The sequence below is a fragment of the Eubalaena glacialis genome, chromosome 2 (assembly GCF_028564815.1).
Source record: "Eubalaena glacialis isolate mEubGla1 chromosome 2, mEubGla1.1.hap2.+ XY, whole genome shotgun sequence".
NCBI classification, from domain to species: domain Eukaryota; kingdom Metazoa; phylum Chordata; class Mammalia; order Artiodactyla; family Balaenidae; genus Eubalaena; species Eubalaena glacialis.
In genome coordinates this window covers 50719342-50739599 of record NC_083717.1, presented here as the reverse complement: position 1 = coordinate 50739599, position 20258 = coordinate 50719342, and the positions used below count along the sequence as shown (strand labels likewise).

General features: G+C 44.3%; 1 protein-coding gene across 2 annotated transcripts in view; it reads left to right on the top strand.

Moving 5' to 3' along the window:
- The window catches only part of TTC23 (tetratricopeptide repeat domain 23), a 121940-nt gene extending 101682 nt beyond the window's left edge, over positions 1 to 20258 (top strand). For both annotated transcript variants that reach the window (XM_061181808.1, XM_061181809.1), the window contains 3 exons: positions 3895 to 4044; positions 18400 to 18482; positions 19243 to 20258. In XM_061181808.1, coding sequence (XP_061037791.1) covers positions 3895 to 4044; positions 18400 to 18482; positions 19243 to 19357 — 348 coding nt within the window. In that variant the 3' untranslated portion in view covers positions 19358 to 20258. The remainder of the gene's footprint in view (positions 1 to 3894; positions 4045 to 18399; positions 18483 to 19242) is intronic.

The following is a 20258-nucleotide window of genomic DNA, read 5'->3' as shown; positions in this document are numbered from 1 at the left end:
CGCAAACTACAGAGCCCACGCACCCTGGAGCCCGTGTGCCACAACTAGAGAGAGGAAACCTGCACGCTACAACTAGAGAGAAGTCCACGCGCCGCAACGAAATATCCCGCATGCCGCAAATAAGACCCGACGCAGCCAAAAAAATAAATATTTTTTAAAAAACAAAAAACAAAAAACCTCTAACCTGTCAAGGCAAATCCTTGAGATGAAAACTTTTTTATGTCCTCTGCTGTTCTGTAGACCTTCTCCCCGACAGCTCTCTCCTAACCCTTAATCCTTCACCCTTCTCTCAGTTGATGTGAGTTTAAGGAACATAGGTTTTTAATCTAGATGCACGAATGTTCGTCAGGCCAAAGTCGGGCTACAGTAACCATAACAAATGGAGTTTCCATATTTTTCTGGATCACCCAACCAAGTAGAGAGGGGCCTTCCAGGGGCCTCAGATTCTAGAACATCTCTCAAAGTTCTATGTGGAGTGCTCAGGGCAGAAATCTGAGGGGAATTCTGCCCCCATCATGCCTCACCCCTTCCAGCTCATCAGTCATTTTTACCTTCAAAATGCCCCTTGAATCCATCCATTGGTTGCCATCTCCACCTCTGTCAGTCATCATCTCCCACCTGGACCTCTCTAACAAACTCTGGCTCCCCAGCTGCTGCTTCCACTGTTGCCCTTTTCTAATCCATTCTGAATAAGGAAGCCATGGTGATCTTTGCAAAAAGCAGATCTGATCAGTGGACCCCCATTTGTAAAATACTACACTGGCTTCTCAGTGCCCTTAAGATAAGCCAGAATCCCACATTGCCCACAATACCTTGCACGTTATGGATTCTGCTGACATTTCCAGTCTCATTTTGCCCCCTCCCCTGATCTGTGTTCCAGCCACAGTGGCCTTTTCTAATCCCCACTTCTGGGCAGTGTCAGCTTTTGTTTCCTGCTCTTGGAAGGTTCTTCCTCATTGATCTCCTGGCTAATGCAGATCCATCCTTCAGGACTCACCAGCTTGCCTGATTCCCCTCCCTCAGTCTTCATTAGATTCTCCCCACTATTCTTCATCATAGAATCCTGTCCGATATAATTATATAACAGAGTAATGTATTACAATAAAATATTGTGGACGGTTACTGTCTCTCCCTGACTAGACCAAATTCCATGACAGCAGGGACTCTTTTATTCGTGGTGGGGGAGCGTTGAGCCAATGGGTGGATGGATGGATGCTTGGCTATGGGCTGCCTGACTGCTCTGGCTGCCACAGGGCATCCACCCTTTTCCCCATTCCTGTCTGGCTTCCTGCCCTGGTGTCTGTCATCACTGCTGCCACACCTCACTGCCCTTGCCCAAGTCACCCAAATCAGTGGCATTGATCTAAAGATGTACCTCACTTCCTGAGGCCTCCCCTGGAGATTTTAGCAAACTGGCTCTTTTCATTCTACAGCCCCTGCCAGCCCTTCTGGTGCCCTTATAAGAATAGACAAAGCTGCCTCTTCCTCAGGTGGGTGCAGCCCGTGCCAGAGCACATTGCTTAGAGAGCGGAACACAGGCCGGACTTCAGCCCTCCTCATTCTCCTGCCAGGCACCCTTGTGTGTGACACAATCTGTCCAACCAAATGTGTCACCTTGTGTTATGCTCACCCTTGGTTACAGACCTCACTGTGGGTTCCAGCAGGAGCTGGCCAATGGGGCTGGGCCCAAGGACAGTCCCAGGCACGAGCACAAGGATGTGCTCAGACCACCTCAGAGGTGTCACAGCCTACATGTGGGCTAGGACCCTTGCCAACAGGAAGGTGGTCTTTGGGAAGGAAAATGCCTTTCAAGGTAAAATGTAAGTGAAGTTTACTTTGCCACAGGTTAAAAGATACTCCGTGTTAAGATACTCTTCCAGCTGTGCTGCTCTGCTGCTCAGGAAGCTTCTCTGACTTCTTATTCCCCATAAGAAAATCTAAACTCCTCAGCCTGGCATGAAGGTCTCCACCACCAGCCCAGCCCGTGACTCCTGCCTCATCTCCCTCTGCTCCTCTTCCTACTTTCTCTGCTGTTGTCAAATTAGTCCCCTCACTGGCCTTGAATGTGCCGTGTGCTTCCCCCAGCTCCCACTGTGCTCCCAGGTTCCCATGCCCTCTTCTTAGTCCACCTAAATCCTATTTATTCTTCACTTCTCTCCATTAAGCTTTTCTAACTCTCAGAGACTGTCACAGTCTCTTTCCTTTAAACCCATATCCATATGGCATCTCTTCCATTGCCATCTCGACTTGCCATTCAAGTTCATGCACATCTATCTCTAGTTTCCCCAATCAGGCTGTAAATGGCGTTGAGAGCTTCATTTAGGAAAAAGTGTCTGGCTCTTCTTTCCATCATCGGCTCCTCCAAGCCTGACAACCGATTTTCATGGAAAAATTGCCAAACCCAACAGTTGCATCACAGACACTGGGAAGGGACACGACAGGCTTTAGCATCAGGCAAGACCCATACCAAGGTGGGTCACACACTTCACAATTTACAGTTTCTCTTCCCCAGCAGTGATTTATCTTTCCATCTGAGAAATTGTTTCTGCCTTAACAGTGCCCTTTACCATGGTTCCCTGATCCCACCCCCAGCACCTAATTCATATTCTTGCCAATAAAATGAGTAAAGGCCTTGCGAACTTCTCTATCTGGGGAGCGCCAGCAGGATGGCTTCAGGACTATGCGGTGGGCAAGGCTCCTTCACTGGTTCCTGCTTTATTCAGCTCTATTTTTCTTTTAAGTTCCACTTATTTCTCCCATATTTTTTTTTTTAAAGATTTCCTTGATGTGGACCATCCCCAAAGTCCTCAATGAATTTGTTACAGTTTTGCCCCCGTTTTGTGCCTTGGCTTTTGGCCGTGAGGCATGTGGGATCCCAGCTCCCCCACCAGGGATCGAACCCGCACCCCCACACACACTGGAAGACGATGTCCCAACCACTGGACCAACAGCGAAGTCCCTATTCGGCTCTTAAATTGGGCGTTTGTGATCTCTACCTGTAATCATGCTTTCATGTAGAAGATCGTAGAAGAATTTCAGGAGAAACATGGGAGACCGACATACAGGGCTTTCCCTCTGTATGTCTTGGTGTATGACTGAAGAGATTAATACCAACTCATATTTTGTATTCCATGTTGGTATAAATAAATCAGATAAACCAAACAAGATGTCAAATATATTTAACTTTTCACCATGTTGGAATGTTTGCTTTTGGTTTCCTGAACTATTTCTTGTGAGAAATGGAAAACCCTGGAATATGTTCTGGATGTTCTGTAAGTAGATAAATGCCAGGAAACTCTGTAGTTTTCACTTACATAAGAACATCACTGTGCACAGAGGGAGAAGAGCCTGCAACTCAGAGGGATTAAAACTGGCAGGATCCAGATCCTAGATCTGCCACTGATGGGCTGACTCTGAGCAAGTTTCTTGACTGCTCTGTGCCTCAGTTTCCTCCTCTGTCAAACAAGGATTAAAATTGTCCTTATCTAAAGGAGATGGTGCAAGTTAAATGAGCTCACACACATAAACTGTTTAGCACGGTTCTTGCCACATAAAGGACACGATGCAGTACATGTTAGCTTTTCTTCTTACTACTCAACTAAAATGGGTTCCTGTAACATCTGAGATGGCTTTTTCTCCAGGGGTCCTTTATGCATTCTCTCTTCAGAGTTCAAACCATTCCTGTCCCTCACAACCCCCCCTCACCCCATGTATATTATTTCCTGATTCCTATTTAAGGAGGAAAGTAGGCTCAGCTCATGGGACGCTCTACCCAAACTCATTCCCCTAAAAAGTGAAAATACATATCAGTTACATCATTTTCTTAGGAGGCACTGATCTTTATCCAGCTTTGAACTTTTTATTTAACCAAACAGCTTTTTGTTCCTTTCACAGAGAGCTACCTCCATCCTGAGAGAGTCCCTGGAGGCCAAAGTGGCAGTGTTTGGCGATCTCAGTCCCGAGGTGGCAGAGACATACCGGCTCCTGGGCGGGGCTGACCTGGCACAGGGGAACCAGAGCGGGGCCCACAAGAAACTGAAGAAGGTAAAGCTGCAGCCCAACTAATGCGGAAAAAAACCCTCCCACCCTTCCCCACAGGTAGCTTTCTCTCCCTCCACCATGCTCTTTTTAAATGAAACTTTACAAGTGGCTTATTTATGTAAGATGACATCACTTTTGCAGTTGATCTCAGCTCACACTTTTTGGGGCAAAAGGTACAGTAATCCTCTTATGCACATAGATTTTTAAATAAATTAATTATTCTTTACTATGAAAATAATTTTAAATTTGTACATAGCGTAATTTATCAATCTTATTTTATTTTACTCTTTCTGTACACCCGGTTTATAGAGGAACTCTTTGTGTGTTCTTCTAGTACTTATGTTTATTTTTTTTTAATTTGGAGTTTGTGTGGATGGCATGAGGTATGGATCTAATGTTATCTTCTTCCCAAATGGCTGCCCAGTTGTCCAGCACCATTTTATTAGAGAGTCCATCTATGCTCCAGTGAGTTAACACTTTCGTCACATACTACATTTCCACATGTACCTGAGTCTATTTCTGGATTTCTTTCTATTCCACTTTTCTCTTTGTTTATTTGAATCCCAGTACCTCGTTGCCTTAATTATAGAGATTTCATAGCATGATGTAGTACCTGGTAGGATTAGACTCCCCTCGTGGTTTTCTTTTTATTTTTGATTTTTGGCTGCATTGGGTCTTCATTGCTGTACGCGAGCTTTCTCTAGTTGCGGGGAGTGGGAGCTACTCTTTGTTGCGGTGCACGGGTTTCTCAGTGCGGTGGCTTCTCTTGTTGTGGAGCACGGGCTCTAGGTGTGTGGGCTCAGTAGTTGTGGTGCACGGGCTTAGTTGCTCCGCGGCATGTGGGATCTTCCCAGACCAGGGCTCAAACCCGTGTCCCCTGCATTGGCAGGCGGATTCTTAACCACTGTGCCACCAGGGAAGCCTCCCTCGTGGTTTTTGTATATCAGGTTTTCTAGATATTCTGGCATCTTTATCTTTCCACATGAATTTTGGTATCAACTTATCTAGCTCCATAAAAAGTTTGGTGGTATTTTTTGGAGAATTGTTTTATTTGTAAATGGACATTGGGAGGATTGACATCATTATGATGTTGAGTCATTCTACCAAAGAACAAGGGATGTCTTTATATGTGTTCATGTCTACTTTTGTATCATTCAGGCACATTTTTTTAAAGTGTTCCTCATATAGGTTTTGTACATTTCTTACTAAGTTGATTTCTAAGCATTTTATCTTCTTTAATGCTACTATAAGTGGAGAGTTTTATCCACTGTTACACCTTTTGACTGGTTATTTTTGTGTATATGAAGACTATAGGTTTCTCTGTGTTAATTTTATATTCTGCTAGTTTGCTTAATTCTTTTCGTGCTTGAGTTTATTTGAGCACCGATTCTCTCAAGTTTTCCAGGTGTACTATTACATCATCTGCAAACAGTTTTACTTTCTGTTTTCCAAGTTTTATGCCTCTGATTGATTTATTTTGTCTAATTGAATTGGTTCATACCTCCAGAACAATAATAAATAATGTGGAATAATAGGCATCCTTGCCTTGTTCCTGATGTTAATGGAAATGCCTCTAGTGATTCCTCATTTAATATATGCTGGCTTTGGACAAAGATTTATATATATTTATCATGCTAAGGAAGTATCCATGAATTTCTATTTTCATGAGTTTTTTTAATTAGAAATAGTTGCTGGGTTTTTTTAAAATTAGAAATAATTGCTGGATCAAAGGCTTTGTCAGCATCAATGGAGATAATCAGATGATTCTTCTTAGATCACTTAATATGGTACACTTTATTATAATATTGAGCCAACCTTGCATTCCTGGAATAAATCCCCTTAGTCATAATGAATTATTCTCAATGTGATGTTGATTCTGTTTGCTAATATTTATTTTTTGCAAATATTTTGCACCAATATTTGTAAGTGATATTTGTTTAAGTATCAATGTTATTTTGCTTCATAAAAATAATTTGGAAGTTTACCTTTATTTTCTATGCACTGAAGGATTTTATACAACATTAAAACTATCTAGTCTTTGAAAGTTTGTACCACGTGTAAAACTCTTTAGGCATGGTGCTTTTAGGGGGGGAAAATTCCTTGACAATTTCCTCTATTTCTTCTACAAACGAATTGGTCTGTTGAAGCTTTCTATCTCTAATGGGGTCATTTTGGTAAACTGTGTTTTTCTAGGTAATTATCTATTTCATTCACATTTTCAGATTGATTTGCATAGAGATTTGCCAAGTAGTCTCATGGATTTTTAAAATTTTTACTTTTTTAATAGTTATTTTCCCATTGTAATTCTTAGTTTTTTATTTGGATTTTCTCACTTTTTTTCTTGACTGAGTTAGTTAGTGGTTTGTCTATTTTGTTAATTTTTCTAAGAAACAGGATTTGAATTCTATGGATAAATTGCCTTCCTATTCTCTATTTCATTAATTTCTGATTTTATCTTTATTCTTTCTTTCTTTGTGACTTATTTTGTTTTACTCTGTTGGAGTTTTTCCTATCTTTTTGAATTGGGAATTTAATTCATTTGGGTTTTTATTTTTATTGATATAAGTGTTTTAGGCTATGAATTGTCCTCTTATTATTGCTTTAAATGCATCTTATAAGTTCTGTCATGTTGTGTTTTCATAACATTAATTAGTTTTAAAATGGTGAAAACCTGGGAACCTTTAAGTAATATAACTGCCCAAACCAAAAGAATTAACTTCAGTTCTGAGTGGGCTGTCCTATAGGTCAAGCCTTTTTTTCTCTTTTTATGACTTCTGATTCTGCTGCAAAAAGCACCAGATTTGGTAACATGTGTGGTGCCTATTTTTTAATGAGACAACCTATATTTATTATCAATTAGTCAACAATAGTTATTGGATATCTTCTATGGGCCAATTACTGTGCTAGGCAGAACTGGGGAAAGACAATGAATAACCAAGATAAATATGCTTTTTGTCTTTGTGTGACTTTCTAGTCTAGGCAGGAAGATATATTAAACCAATCATTTCAGATAATTTTAAACATTACACATGTGCCAAAGACATTACAGTGAGGGAAGAGGTGAGAAAGGAAGCTGAGGGTGGCAGTTGCTCTGGGTTTCTCCATCCCCCACTTTTAAGTTAATGCTTACTGAGTGATTGTTATATCTCTGGCAGTGAGTTAAATGATTTTTTTCTATTAACTTATTTAAGCCCTATAGTAACCCTAAGAGTTGGATACCTCTACTCTCTGTTTTTACAAAGAGGGAAACTGAGGCTGAGAGGATAAGTGTCTCAGCCTTGATTGCAAAGCTAGGAGTCATCAGAGCGGGGATTTAGCACCAGGCAGTCCATATTGTGCAGTCTACTCTATGCTATCATCTATTTCACAGCTTGGGCTTCCAAGTAAGATTTTGTTTGAACAGGGGCTTCTTGTGCTTTAAAAAAGTTTGGAAACCAGTGGCACAGTGGAGAGAATGCCAAGATAAGGATATGTAGGAGTCTTCGGGTTGCCACTGACAATACAACTCAAATTAGCTCAGGTATAAAGGACTGTCTATTGTCTTATGGTTTCCAAGGAAACGCTGACAGGCACATGATTAGCAGGACAGGAACACAGCGGAGACTTGGGAGAAAGTGCCAAGGCCAGACTCGAATGCCACCAGGGTTCTCTCTGCCCAGGATTCCTGCCTGCTTCTCTCTGCACCTGCCCCTACTCCTCTCTCATGGCAGCATCTCCCCTCAAGATGGAAATCATGGTGGCCAGCCCCCCAGAGTTTTACTTCCTACCCCTGCTGCCATTTCTCAGTCACAGCTTGGAAGTTCTCAGGGAAAATTTGAGAGGCCTGGCTTGGATCCAGTGCCCACCCCAGATCAATCAGCTGAGGCCAGGGGTGTGGTGGGGAGTAAGAACATGGTGCCTTCAAGGCCGATGGGTGGCCTGCAGTGGAGGTGGTGCAAGAAACATGGTCCCATAGTTAGAAGACCTGGGACAGGGTCACTAGAGCCCCTCCCTATTTGGGGGCATGTGCATTGAGTATAATAGGCATGCCATAGCCCCTTCCCTTAAGAGAGTCCCAGTCCCAGTTAGGGGAATTACAGACTGTAAACCCCTAACTCTGATATTATGTGCTCAGTATTGTGCTACAGGTCCACACTGTGATCAACGGGAGAAAGGGGATTAGGGAAGGTGTCCAGATAAGTATTCCTGAAAAAGAGCATAGCCTAGCAGAGACAGGAATTCCCATGTTGGAAACGAGGTGGAAGAGGAGACTCAGGGGCAAGAGAGTGAAGCCTATTTAAGAAGCAAAAAGCAGTTGGGGTACCTGTCTGCAGAGAAGTGGCTGGGAATGACCTCGCTGCCATGTTTGCCAGTTAAGGGGCTGAGACTTGATCCTTTAAGCTAGGGTCCCAAACGTTGGCCTGCAAGCTGAATCCAGCCCACTACCTGTTTTTGTGTGGCCCCTTAGTTAAAAATGGTTTTTTACAGATGATTATCAAATCTGTAATGATTTTACAGGTGATCATAAATTGATTTGATAGAGAACACTGACTTTGAACCACAGCTAAGTGAAATTCTATCCTCCCCCCAAAAAAAGAAATCCATTATTTTCATTAGTAGAACTAGATTACCCAAAAAATGTACTTATTATTATTATGCTTTAAATTTCATCGACAAAAGTTTGTGGACATTTGTTTCCTCTGTTGCTAGGTTAAGTACCTACATAGTAGCTGGATTTTTATCTCTTGGCCCACAAAGCCTACAATATTTACCACCTGCCCTTTGCAGAAAAAGTTTTCTGAACCTGGCTCTAAGCATCTGGGAGCCACTGAGGGAATTTTAAGTAGGGCACAATAGGTCTATATTTGTTCTTTGGATTTTTTTTTTAAAAAATCACTGTGAGGACAGTGTTGAGAATGGAGTGGAGTGGCCGAAGAATCGAGGCAAGAGGCCTCAGTTTTCTCATCTGTAAAACAGAGAAAACAGCAACCCCAAGCCCTCCTTCACTCCCATAGTTGTTCTGAGGCCGGTATGAGGCAAGGTGAGTGGGGCTGCTTTGGTAAGTGCCAGGCCCTGCCCGGGTGCAGAGTGCAGTCCGCTGAAGGGCCCAGATGGAGGAAAGGGCGGAGCTGTCCTGGCCAAGGCACACCACCCGCCCTTGGGAGTCTCCACTTTGTTCCCCCTTCCTCATTTCTCCCCTGAGGAGGGTAGATGAAATATGGAAAAACTCTTCTGAGGGTTCAGCCTAGACACTCAACCCCAGGCAGGGGAGGGACCCAGGAATAGGGGAGGGGGGCAAATGTTAGCAAAAGTGCAAGAATTTGAGTTGGAGCCACACAAACCTTCATGTGGCCCTGCTGACTCCAGTGGGGCCAGGCTGGTTCCACTACTGACCACACACTGGGGGCCAGGCTTACTGCTGCTATGGCAGCTCATACATCGTTCCCAACCCTCACAGCAACCCTCCAGGTCAGACCTTAATAGCTCTGATTTACAGATGAGGGGCCTGAGGCTCCTAGAAGTGAATTGTCTATGGGTAAGTTACTGTTAAATAAAGCCCACATTTTCCTTAATGCCAGTGGTTTGCCAAGCGTGGGTCTTAAACCCCCTGCATTAGGTTCACCTTCTGAACCAGAGTCTGGGGCAAAGGGCCAGGGGCCCAGGGACCTGCATTTTAGCTTCCAGGGGGAAGTTGAGAATCACTGCTCTGGGCCCCAGGCCCACCCACGGGGCTGAGTATCAGCTCAGCTTCAAGAAACTCCAGGTTTCATCACTCCCAGAGCCTGCAGTGAAAGTTGGTGACATTTTTACCTTTCATTTGGCCTCATTAACCAATCAGTCCTAAAAACAATGATTTTGACATTTTAAAGCTATCTGGCCACTTGCCAGAGTCAGAGAGAAAAGGGTAGAAACGTGTATGTCTGCAGGTCATGGCCGCTGTGGTACACACAGTCCTCATTTCCACTGGTCCCCACGTACCCACCTGAGGACAGGGCTGGCCACTTCATGAACACCAGGGCACACACAGGGCTTTAAACGTGGCTCTCACATCTGCTCCTGAGCTGGACTTTCTCCGATGCCGTATTCAGTGCTGGGCTCCGCAGAGCCAGCAGCAGCAGCAGCTCTCAAAAGCCACTGGCCCAGCGTTTCTCTTGTTTTTATCACAACAACAGCTGCATCCCCCAAGTTTTCAACTCTGGAGCAGGAATCCATTGAATACTGGACTTTCCAGATGTGCTCTCCTGTGCTAAATGGCCCAGGCATGGTTCTGTGGGCATGAAAAACAGGAAGGCACGAGAAACAAAGCAGACAGTGGGATTAAGTTACTGAAAAGAAAACCATATTATTGATCTTTCTTTCAAAGGCATCTGCAGGGGAACGTTGGAGAACTCTGTTGGCTCCAGATGGAAATTTCCACTGCAAAAGTTCCCATTTTTGCAACATGGAGAACTAGATTTTCATCCAGGTAAAAGGCTGCAAACAAGAATTCACAAATACTGTTTCCTAGGTCAGAAGCATCTCAGGACTAATCCCAGGCCCAGTTACCAGGGTTGGGTCCCGTCTTAATCTGGCCTCCCTGTTAGGTACTGTCATCGTCAGGGTTCCATCCACTACCTGATTACTTTATAGCTGTGAACATAAACATTTTCCATAAAAGAATAACAATTTTATGTGACCTCTCTCTCCAAGAAATTCAAAGCCCACTACGATGAATCATTTGAAGAAAGGCAAAAGAAAATGGTTTTTATTCATAGGTTGACTGTGAGAAAGCCAACCCTGGCCAGGTCTTACGTGGCCACAGGTCAAGTCTCTAGAACAGACTGTCAGGTCCTTGCTGTTCCTCCAACCGGCCAAACATACAGAGCCTTCTGCAGACGGCTGTATTTTATACATGATTCATGTCCTGTCATTCCATCAGCGGCCTGCCTAGTTTCACTTTCCCTTTAGCTTTTGTGGTGTTTTCCTTGTTGCCCTGGATACCAGGCAATCCAGAGCCAAGTTTGGAGTCCCCGCAGAGCCCTGTATTAGCCCATACTGCTTTCAAGGGTAGAGTCTCATTCGTCCTTGATCCCTTGATCTTGATTTTTCTAATCATCTTTGACTAACCCACTGCTGGGCTGCAGCAATCCACCTCAGATCCTTTTTGAAAGAAAGGAAGGTCATAATGACATTGATTTTGTATACAGAATCCTGTTCTTGGTTTGAGAAGTGTGCTTGAAGACACTTCAAGCACTCATTAGTTACTTGGAGATGTTTGTAAATTGGTTGATATAGTATAAGAATGGAAGCTGATGGTTAAAGGGGTCAAGGGCTTAACCTTCTGTGGGGAAAACATGGAGCCTCCCTTGCCTGCTATAGGCTGGGTGGAAATCAGAATTCCAGGTCTCCTGGCAATAGGATGCCCTGTGTCGTCAGCTGCCAGGAAGAGTTGCTCTCCTTGGGGTCGGGCCCCCTAACTATGGCAGCCCAGGCACAGCGCCTCCCACCTTCCCTGTCCCTTAGAAAACATATATAGGCACTGAACACAGACTGCCCAGGACAAGGCTACATTTGCTATGGAAAGCTCCTCCAATATGGGAACGCTTACAGTGGCTTCGTGGCTGCACAATGCCTCAGGAGTTCCCAAATTGGCATCAAGTTCTGGAGGGTGCAGAACTGTGGGTGTGGACAGACCATCCTGGCCTGTGACCTTCTGGTGTTTGTCAAAACCTCATTGGATGCAGGAGAAGTGTGAGTTTATGGGTGGATTGCCAGAGACGGCGAGAAAGGCAAAATCTCCTTCCACATAAATTCAGTGTGACCTTTAGCAAGTGGAAAGAGTGATGCTGGGAATGGCTGGTGCTACTGCACCAACTCAGGAGGGACTGGGCGGGATGGCCGAGCTCCACATCAGGAGGGAGCTGAAAAGCTTAATTTTTAAGGGGGCTCGATTTCTTGCTCTATCTGGCTCAGAAATAGGCAAGCCCAGCTTTTCTACAAACAGCTGGCTGTCCACTCTAAAAACAAAGCCTGAATTTATATGTGGGTACGCAGCAGGAGGCCCCTCCACAGGAAGTCCTGCTGACGCATTTGTTCTCTAAATATTTGTGTTGCAGTTATCCTGGAGAAGGTTGATGGTAGCTTGCTCCAAGACAGTGGCCAGGGGCTGGAGCAAAGTCGTGGGGGAGTCAAGGGACGTCAGTAGGATATAGAACCCATGGCACTTGGCAACTCAGAGGTGACGAGTGAGGGAGACAGCAAGGATGACACCTCGACTCCAAGACAGGCATCGTAGATACTCAGGGAGGGCTTTTCAGACGGGCCTCCCTCCCTTTCTTCCTCCTCTCCCATTTCCCTTGTCCCGGGGCCCCTGGTCCTACTCTATCTGTATTTCTTTCATGGGAGGCTTCCTACCCACCTGTGCAGCAATCCTTGGGTCTCAGAATTAGTGGGCTTCCAGGTAAGGGAGCTGCAGGTGCGTGTTTGAGTGTGTGTGTGTGTGTGTGTGTGTGAGAGAGAGAGAGAGAGAGAGAGCGAGCGGGGCAGGGTATGCTGCCTCAGACACTTGCCACTCCTCCTGCCTGGAACCCCACCACCACCTCCCCCCGACCTGGTGCTCTTCACATGGCTGACTCCCCATCCTGCAGGTTTCAACTTGAATGTCACCTCAGAAAGGCCTTCACTGACCCAAGTACCCTCTACCACTACTGACACCACCCCCCCTTTATTCTTTCATAGCCCATGTTCTTTTTTCTTTTCCACAGCTCTTACCATGAGTCGTTATGCTATGTTTGTTTACACATTTTTAAATGCCTGGCTCCCACACTACACTGGAAACCCCCATCCTCTGCTTCATCACTGAGGTGGACTCAGGGTTGGTGTCTGGCAGGGGCTCAGCAAACATCTGCGGGAATGTGCGCCTGCAGCAGAAGACGCAGGTCCAGAGGACAAGGCTGGTTTCTGAGGGGCTTGGGAAAACCAAGCCCCACCCCCGTGTGACCCTGTTTCTATAGGACAATGCTGTCTGATGAACGGTATCTTGGTTTGTCCTTTCATTTCCCCAAGTAAGTGATCATTTCTGCTTGCCTTGTAAAGATTAGTAAATGAAAAGCATATTTGTGTTTTTCTAAACATTTAAGACATTTCATACTTCCACGTATTTTGGTTTCTGACGTCTTCTTTTCTTCTTAATACTAACCTTGAGAATTGACATGAAAATAGCAGCACAGTTCATGTGTTCCTGGGTAACTTCTCCTCCATGGACATACTCTAGCATCAGATAATATGTGTAAAGAAGAGTAGTGATTTCAGATTCTGAGCATTAGAATCATTTGAAATTTTTTACCTTTCTCTGGCTTTCTCATTTCACGTAAAGACAAAATACACAGGCTTGGCACAGACCTTTCCCAGGCAAGAAAAAGTATGTCTTTCTCCATTTTCCATTATTGAGTTGCATAGCCTTGCAACTGAGATGGCTCTTTAGCTGCAGCCTGGCTGCAACGCCTCTGTTAATAAATAGGATGTGTCCCAGCAGCATTTCACTGTTGGAAATTTCCCAATAGAGATGATGATGTGATTTCAGGACTTAAGACCGAAGGTTGAGGGAGAAAAGGAGGGCTCAGGCACCCCAACCCACTTCTGCAGGGGCGTTGCCATGACAAGAAATGGCCCTGAGTACCAACTGTAGATTTTCAGAGGTCCCCCCAAAATCAGAAAATATGCTTCCTTGTGAGTTCAGGTTTTCTAAAACTGTTGTGGTTTTCTAAAGCCAGAGTAGACTCAGTCAGCTAACCTCCAAGCCGCAGCTGCCACTGAGCCCACACAGGGCTCAGTCCACACAGGGAAGGGTGCGAGCTATGTCCACACATATGTCCACACAGGGAAGGGTGCGAGCTCTGGGGCACAGAGGTGGGCCGCAGCCAGGAGGACAGCAAGCCGGTGCCTCCTATCCAGACTCCTTGGCTCCTGGGCTCCTGAGAAACCTAACTTTCAAAACTCAAAGTCGTGTCAAATATAATTTTTAAGGTTCTCATCAAATGCTTAAGACTGTGTCTTAACTCCCCTGGCTTTATGAATGACACCTAAGAGAAAGCAGCACCTGGGGGACAGCACTCTTTCTTTCTGCTATTGAACATGCCCAGATTATGACGGTGGAGGTCTGTAACACTGCACCCACAATGGAGCTTCCCTACCAGAGGTTTCAGTAGCCCTGTGGTCCAGCCATGTCCTAAGGTTGTCATATAAGAATTTCATCAGTTGAACTTTTGCTTTACTTACTTATTCATTCATTTAGCAAATATTGCATCTTAGGTGCTAGGGACTGTGCAAGGCCCTGGGACACAAAGGTGAGCAAGACAAACATGGCCCCTTTGGGGACAGCTTGCAGGCTGCTGTGAAAGCTCGAGTTCCCTTTTGTCTTCCTGCAGGGAGAGAGAGGAAAGCTCCTTGTTTGGTATCTAAGGTATAATAAAAACACAAGTGACTTCTCCCAACCCCTGCAGGTAAAATCAAAGAGAACACAAGCAATATAATGGCTTCCTAAACTTCATCTGGATCCTCAAAATTTGTTTTTTGTCCACTCAAAAGGAAAATGAGAAACACCCTTTGGAAGCTGATTTCAGACCAGAGTGCACTGGCCTCCTTGGAAGATTCTGGAGAGTACAGAATACCTTTATTTATGATGGAGAATGTTCTCCTATCGAGGTTTGAGGAGTTCTTTACTTAGTTCAGCGAGATGTTTACAATGCCTGGCTGCCAGGTTCAATTAACATTTATTGACTTTGTCTCTAATACCTGTTTTTAACAAAACCTACCTCACACAAAAATGCTTAAACGAATTTAGCTAAGAGCCACAGAACACTGAAAAATTCAATTTATGTTTCTTAGATAAATATATAGCTATGTAAGACGTTTCCTAGTAAAAGTCAGTAATGGATTATTTCACTTTTTAAAACACATAGCATTTGAAGACAAGTTCAATTACTGGATGAACCACTTTTCCTGTCTCGGCGCCTGGTATGGCTTCCCTGGGCATTGTCATCACAAAAGGGATTGGGGCTGAGGGTCTGTTTCCCTCTCCTAGTTGACATCCCTTTACATCTCTTCCCTCTTCAGCTAGAGTTTTGGGCAAAGTCCCTTAGTGAGTATAAGTAGCCTTAAAAAAAACCTAATAACACCAGAAAGAGAAGAGTCTTGACTGCTGGGGCATAGGGGGTAGGATAGGGATGGGCTCACCTCTCTCTGGGCTTGATTATTGAAAAGGGCTGCTTTACCCAACCACGACCCTCTCTCCTAACTCCACTCTCTCTACTATCCTGACACCCCCAGTGGAAATGAGCAACAAGGTCTGGGATAGATGTGGTTAGCAGAACCGGTGAGAATCCGTGTTAAGTCCTGTCAGTTGCCATGTCCTTTTTCCCAGGAATCGTGAATATTCAGCTAATAGTATAATATCTCCTTCCCTAGAGGATGAGGGGCCAGGGAGAAGAAACTTCAATAACCAAAGGAGTATGATGGAAATTCCTCCTGAGTTTCAGATTTTGGAGGCCACCTCTTAAGGCAGAGTGTCCTGAGACCTCAGATTTTCTCAAATAATCGTTATAATGTCAGTAAAATTCTAATGCTTCAGTGAATGAATTAACACCATTGCATGTCAACATCAGCTCGTCTCAAAACGAGCTGCATCTGAGGCACTCATAAATATGTAAACAGGGAAGTTTGGGTGGGTTTAAAATTAGACCTGATCTTTTACACCGAGTGAAGGTATTCCTGGCCAGGTAGGAGAAAATGAAGTCTGTCTGGCAAGATGTGTTAGCCCTGGAGAGAGGCCTCTCCCCGACTAACATGGATGAGGGAGAGCATGCTTGCTTCTCGCACGCTGTCCCCATCTGAGCCTCCTCTGCCAGGCTTTGGGTGGCGAGTACCCAGGCTCCCAGCAGCTGTGAGCCAAACGGGGAAGAGTGCTAAAAGAGGTTACATCAAGTGTCATGAGTGTCCCTCTCCATCTTCTTCCCCTCAAAGCAACACAGAACTTTCTCACGGTTCCTAAATTTCCAAGGTCACAACAATCTCTCTGTGGATTAAAGCAACGCTAGCTCAAACCCAGGGAATGAGCAGCACATTGCCTAGGCCAAGCCAGGGCCCCAGTGCAGATTCAGAAAGTCCGGGGATTGCTGGGCGGAAGGGCTAGGATCCTTACCTTTACAGAATTTGGATTATATACTAAATAGAATAACAGGAAAATGTTTACTCCTTTTTTGGTGTTATATAATTCAGCTAAGAAATAATGAATATTTTCTGTTATATAAAAAATCCTGCCATATTTTCATCTAATAATATTTCCTTCCTCCAAAAGACAACCACATTCTCAGATTCCAGAACCACACTCTCAATTCCTCAGATTGAACCAAACATTCCGATGGTCTTGATGTTTTCCACAGCTCATAAAGACAAAGGATTTTGGCTGCCTGCGTGTTAATTTTCCGAAAGACCTAAAAACAGTTGGCCAATCAGAATGAATACAGTCTTTAGTATGATGTCCCCAAACCATCACACTTTTTTGACTCTAGCTGTTACCATGTAGAAAAATGAATTCAATCTTTTAAAAATATGAAATATTTCAGATATAAGGAAAAGTATGAATAATATAACAAACACCTCTGAGTTTACTATTCAGTATAAGAAATAAAACATGACCCATACAGTTGAAGCCCCCTCCCCACCCCATCTCCAGATAACTACTATCCTGAATTAGATATCATTCTCATCTTTATTATTTTACTATGGTTTTATTTTACATACAAATATGCACACACATATTATATGCATTCATCTGCTATTTTCTTTTTCCTCTCTATAATCATGAGATTCATCCATGTGGCGACATACATCAAAAATTTGTGTGGTATCATACATAAATGATACACATATATCACAATTTACTTATCCATTACTAAATATTCCCAAATTGTTCTACAAAATATTCCCAAATTGGTTGTACCAACTTTAACACCCACTATCAGTATATAAAAGAGTTCTTGTTGCTTCGTATCTTTGACAAAGCTTGGTGTTATCATTATCAGACTATAATTTTTGCAGTTTGGTAGGTGAAGGCGCAATCTCATTGAAGTTTTAGTTTGCATTACTGGTTACTAGTGAGCTTAGGCATGGTTATTAGCCATTCTGTTTTCAACTTCTTTGAATATCTGTTTATATCTTTTGATCATTTTTCTTTTGGTAGGCTTTTTTTCTCATTACCTTATATGAGTGCTTTATGCTAATCCTTTTCCAGTTTTGTACAAATATTTTCCCTCAGTCTGGTTTGTCTGTACCTTGCCTAGGGTGCATTTTGGTGCACAGATGTTTTGAATTTTAATATAGTTAAATTTCATCAGTCTTTTACTCTTGGTTTGTCTGGATCTTGTCTAAGAAATACTTCCCTACCTCAAGATCATAAACGTATCCTTCAATATTTTCATCTATAAATTCCAAGTTTTAATTTCACACTTAGTTTCTCAATCTATCTGGGATTAATTTTTGTGTTTGATATGGGGTAGGGATCCATTTCCTTCCATTTGGAAAACCAGATCCATTTACTGACTAGTTCAGCACTTCCTCATGGACCCTCCAGGGCCACTTCTGTCAATCTATCAAGTATTAGACTCTCTGCCATGTTTTGTTGATATATTTGTCTGTCTCTGGATGAAAACCACACTGTCTTAATTACTCTAGTTTTATAAAAGGTCTTGACATTCAGCAAAGCAAGCTCCTCCATCTCATTCTTCTTCAAAATTATTTTGACCATTTTGGGCACAACTCTCATCTCTATCCCTGGCCCAGTATAAGCAACCAAATGGCAGGACAATAAGCAGAAGGGAGAAATCAAGCCAAAGCCAGTCCTGGATAATATACAGCTGAATATTTAACTCCTAAATAAATCAACTCCTAAGAAATTGCTGCATAGTAATGAATATAGAAAGCCCATATAAGATAAAGCACTTCTTTACAAAAAACCAAAAACATTTAGAAAAGAAGAAAAGTTTTTTGGGCTGTAGCAAGGGTCATTTAAAATCAGAATCTAGAGACCCCTCCTCTGGTCAATAGCAATGTTCTTGCCTTTATTTTCTAGAAACATAACTTTTAAACATAGTTTTGCATACGGATAGTCACAGAGGGTTCTATAAAATAGTGCTAAAATTGTACATTTGTTTCCTGGATCCCTCAGGGCATCCAAATTGAAGGTCAGACTGTTCCTGGAAGAAACTCAGAATACACTAATTCCGTCATAGCATGGGTCTATGAATGAAGTATTCTCTCTCTCATTTAAGGGAGACTTGATTTTCCTGCAAAATGCTCTGTGACATTTGCATAACCTCACAATTACTACTTGGTGTTCTGCAGTGTCTTCAGCTCCAGACCCTCTTATATGGACCACAGGACAAGAGGACTCTGGCCACCCAGCAGACCATGGATGTCCTGTCCAAGTGAGTTGGCCTCCCCTCACACTATTTCCCCTGCAATCAGAATCTCAGATGAAGCTGGTTCTCTAAGGTTCTGCGGAACTTTCCGTGGAAAGTTTTACTAACTGACTTCCCCATAACTCATAAACTATGCAAGCCCAGTTCCTTTGAATACCCAGTTGTGAAATATCTTCTTGCCAGATATTAGGAAGAAATTAGCTCTTGAAGAATGTCAGAAACACAGGCTGGGATTCGTCCTCCTGCAGACTGGCCGCCTGCAGGTCATCTCACCTGCTGGAGGGCAAGGGCACAGAGCCCTGCTTGGCCTGCAGGAGCCCTGCCTCAGGCTGCCCGAGAGCCCTCTGACTTCATCTTGACGGCCGGCCTTCTGGTTTTCACTACGGCACAGCTGCGTACACCCAGAGCCCGCGGACTGACGGCCAAGGTCCTGCTCAGGGAAGTGCCGCAGGCGGGACACAGCTAGCGGGGTGTGGCGGGGGCTGTCTCGGAGCCCACCTGCTGGGCCCAGGCCCCTTTAGCGGCTGAGGGTTGACCGTGTCAGCTCAGCAAGAATGGTCACAAGAAATTAGAAAATGGGAGAAGAAACCTTGCGTTTTCTGTTCCTGTGCCACGAGTCTCTTCTCATTTACAGTCCCTCCTGAAGCTCCTTCACGAAACGTAGCTCAGCAACCGCCAGGCTTGTCTTCACAGCCGCGAAGACTGGGTGCAAAATGTGGGGAGGTCGAGGGGCGCCCCACTCACCCCACCCTCTGCTTGTTCGCAGGGCCCCCGAGAAGGCCGTGAAGCCTCGGCAGCCCCCAAGAGCCAAGGCGGCCTTCTGCACCGGCGGGCCGCAGCACACCGCGCTGGGGAAGGCCAGGCCCAACGCAGCCGACTGAGCCCACCCCCACCAAAAGCTCTGCTCATGCCTGGGTGCTGACACTTAGGGTGCTCTATAAATCTCTCTCCATCCAGAAGGTGGACTTCAACAGTCATTGGACAGATTTTCTAGGCTGTTTGCTCCAAATGCAACAGCGATCCCATAAACCTCCCATGGGCCACCTTTTGACAGTGGATGCTCTTCCCGGAGATCTGGCACTGCTATAAAGCATTTTTCTTTTTACCACCTTAGTGGTTTTTCTTGCCAGCAAGAATTTTTACCCATCAGTACTACTGTGGCTGAAAGGCTTCTCTTCAAAAGTTCGAAACTTCCTGTGTAGGAAAGTAGACTCAACATCTGATCGTGTATATATATATATATATATATATATATACATACACACACACACACACACACACACACACACATGGTGTATAGCCCATTGTGCAGGCCTGGAGTCAGATCTGGAGCAGTAAAATTCTGGGGAAAGCCCTTTCTTATAGGAAGGTAATAGGGATTGAGAATAAAATGCTAATAAAAGGAAATTTGGAAATCCTGGGGTCAGTATGTGTTTGTAAAATGAAGCCGCCTCAGAGCTCCTCGGAGCCTGGAAAGGGGCACTGAGGAAGCTTCTCCTCACTCGTGCACTCAGACACTTACTGAATCTGGTTGAGCACCCAGGATGTACCAGGCGTGTGCTAAGAACTGAGGGCACAACAACAAACAGAACAGACACAGTCCCCATCCTCTCAGAGCTTGCCATCCAACGTGGATGCCAGTCATTAAACATATAATAGTGGAGTTGGTTGATGTCAACTGAGGGAAAGAGCCTGGTACCACAGGGTGGGTGATAAATGGCCCTGACTTTTCCTAGAGGTCAGGGGAGGCAGGTGTAAGGGAGTGAAGAGAGCTGAGCAGGA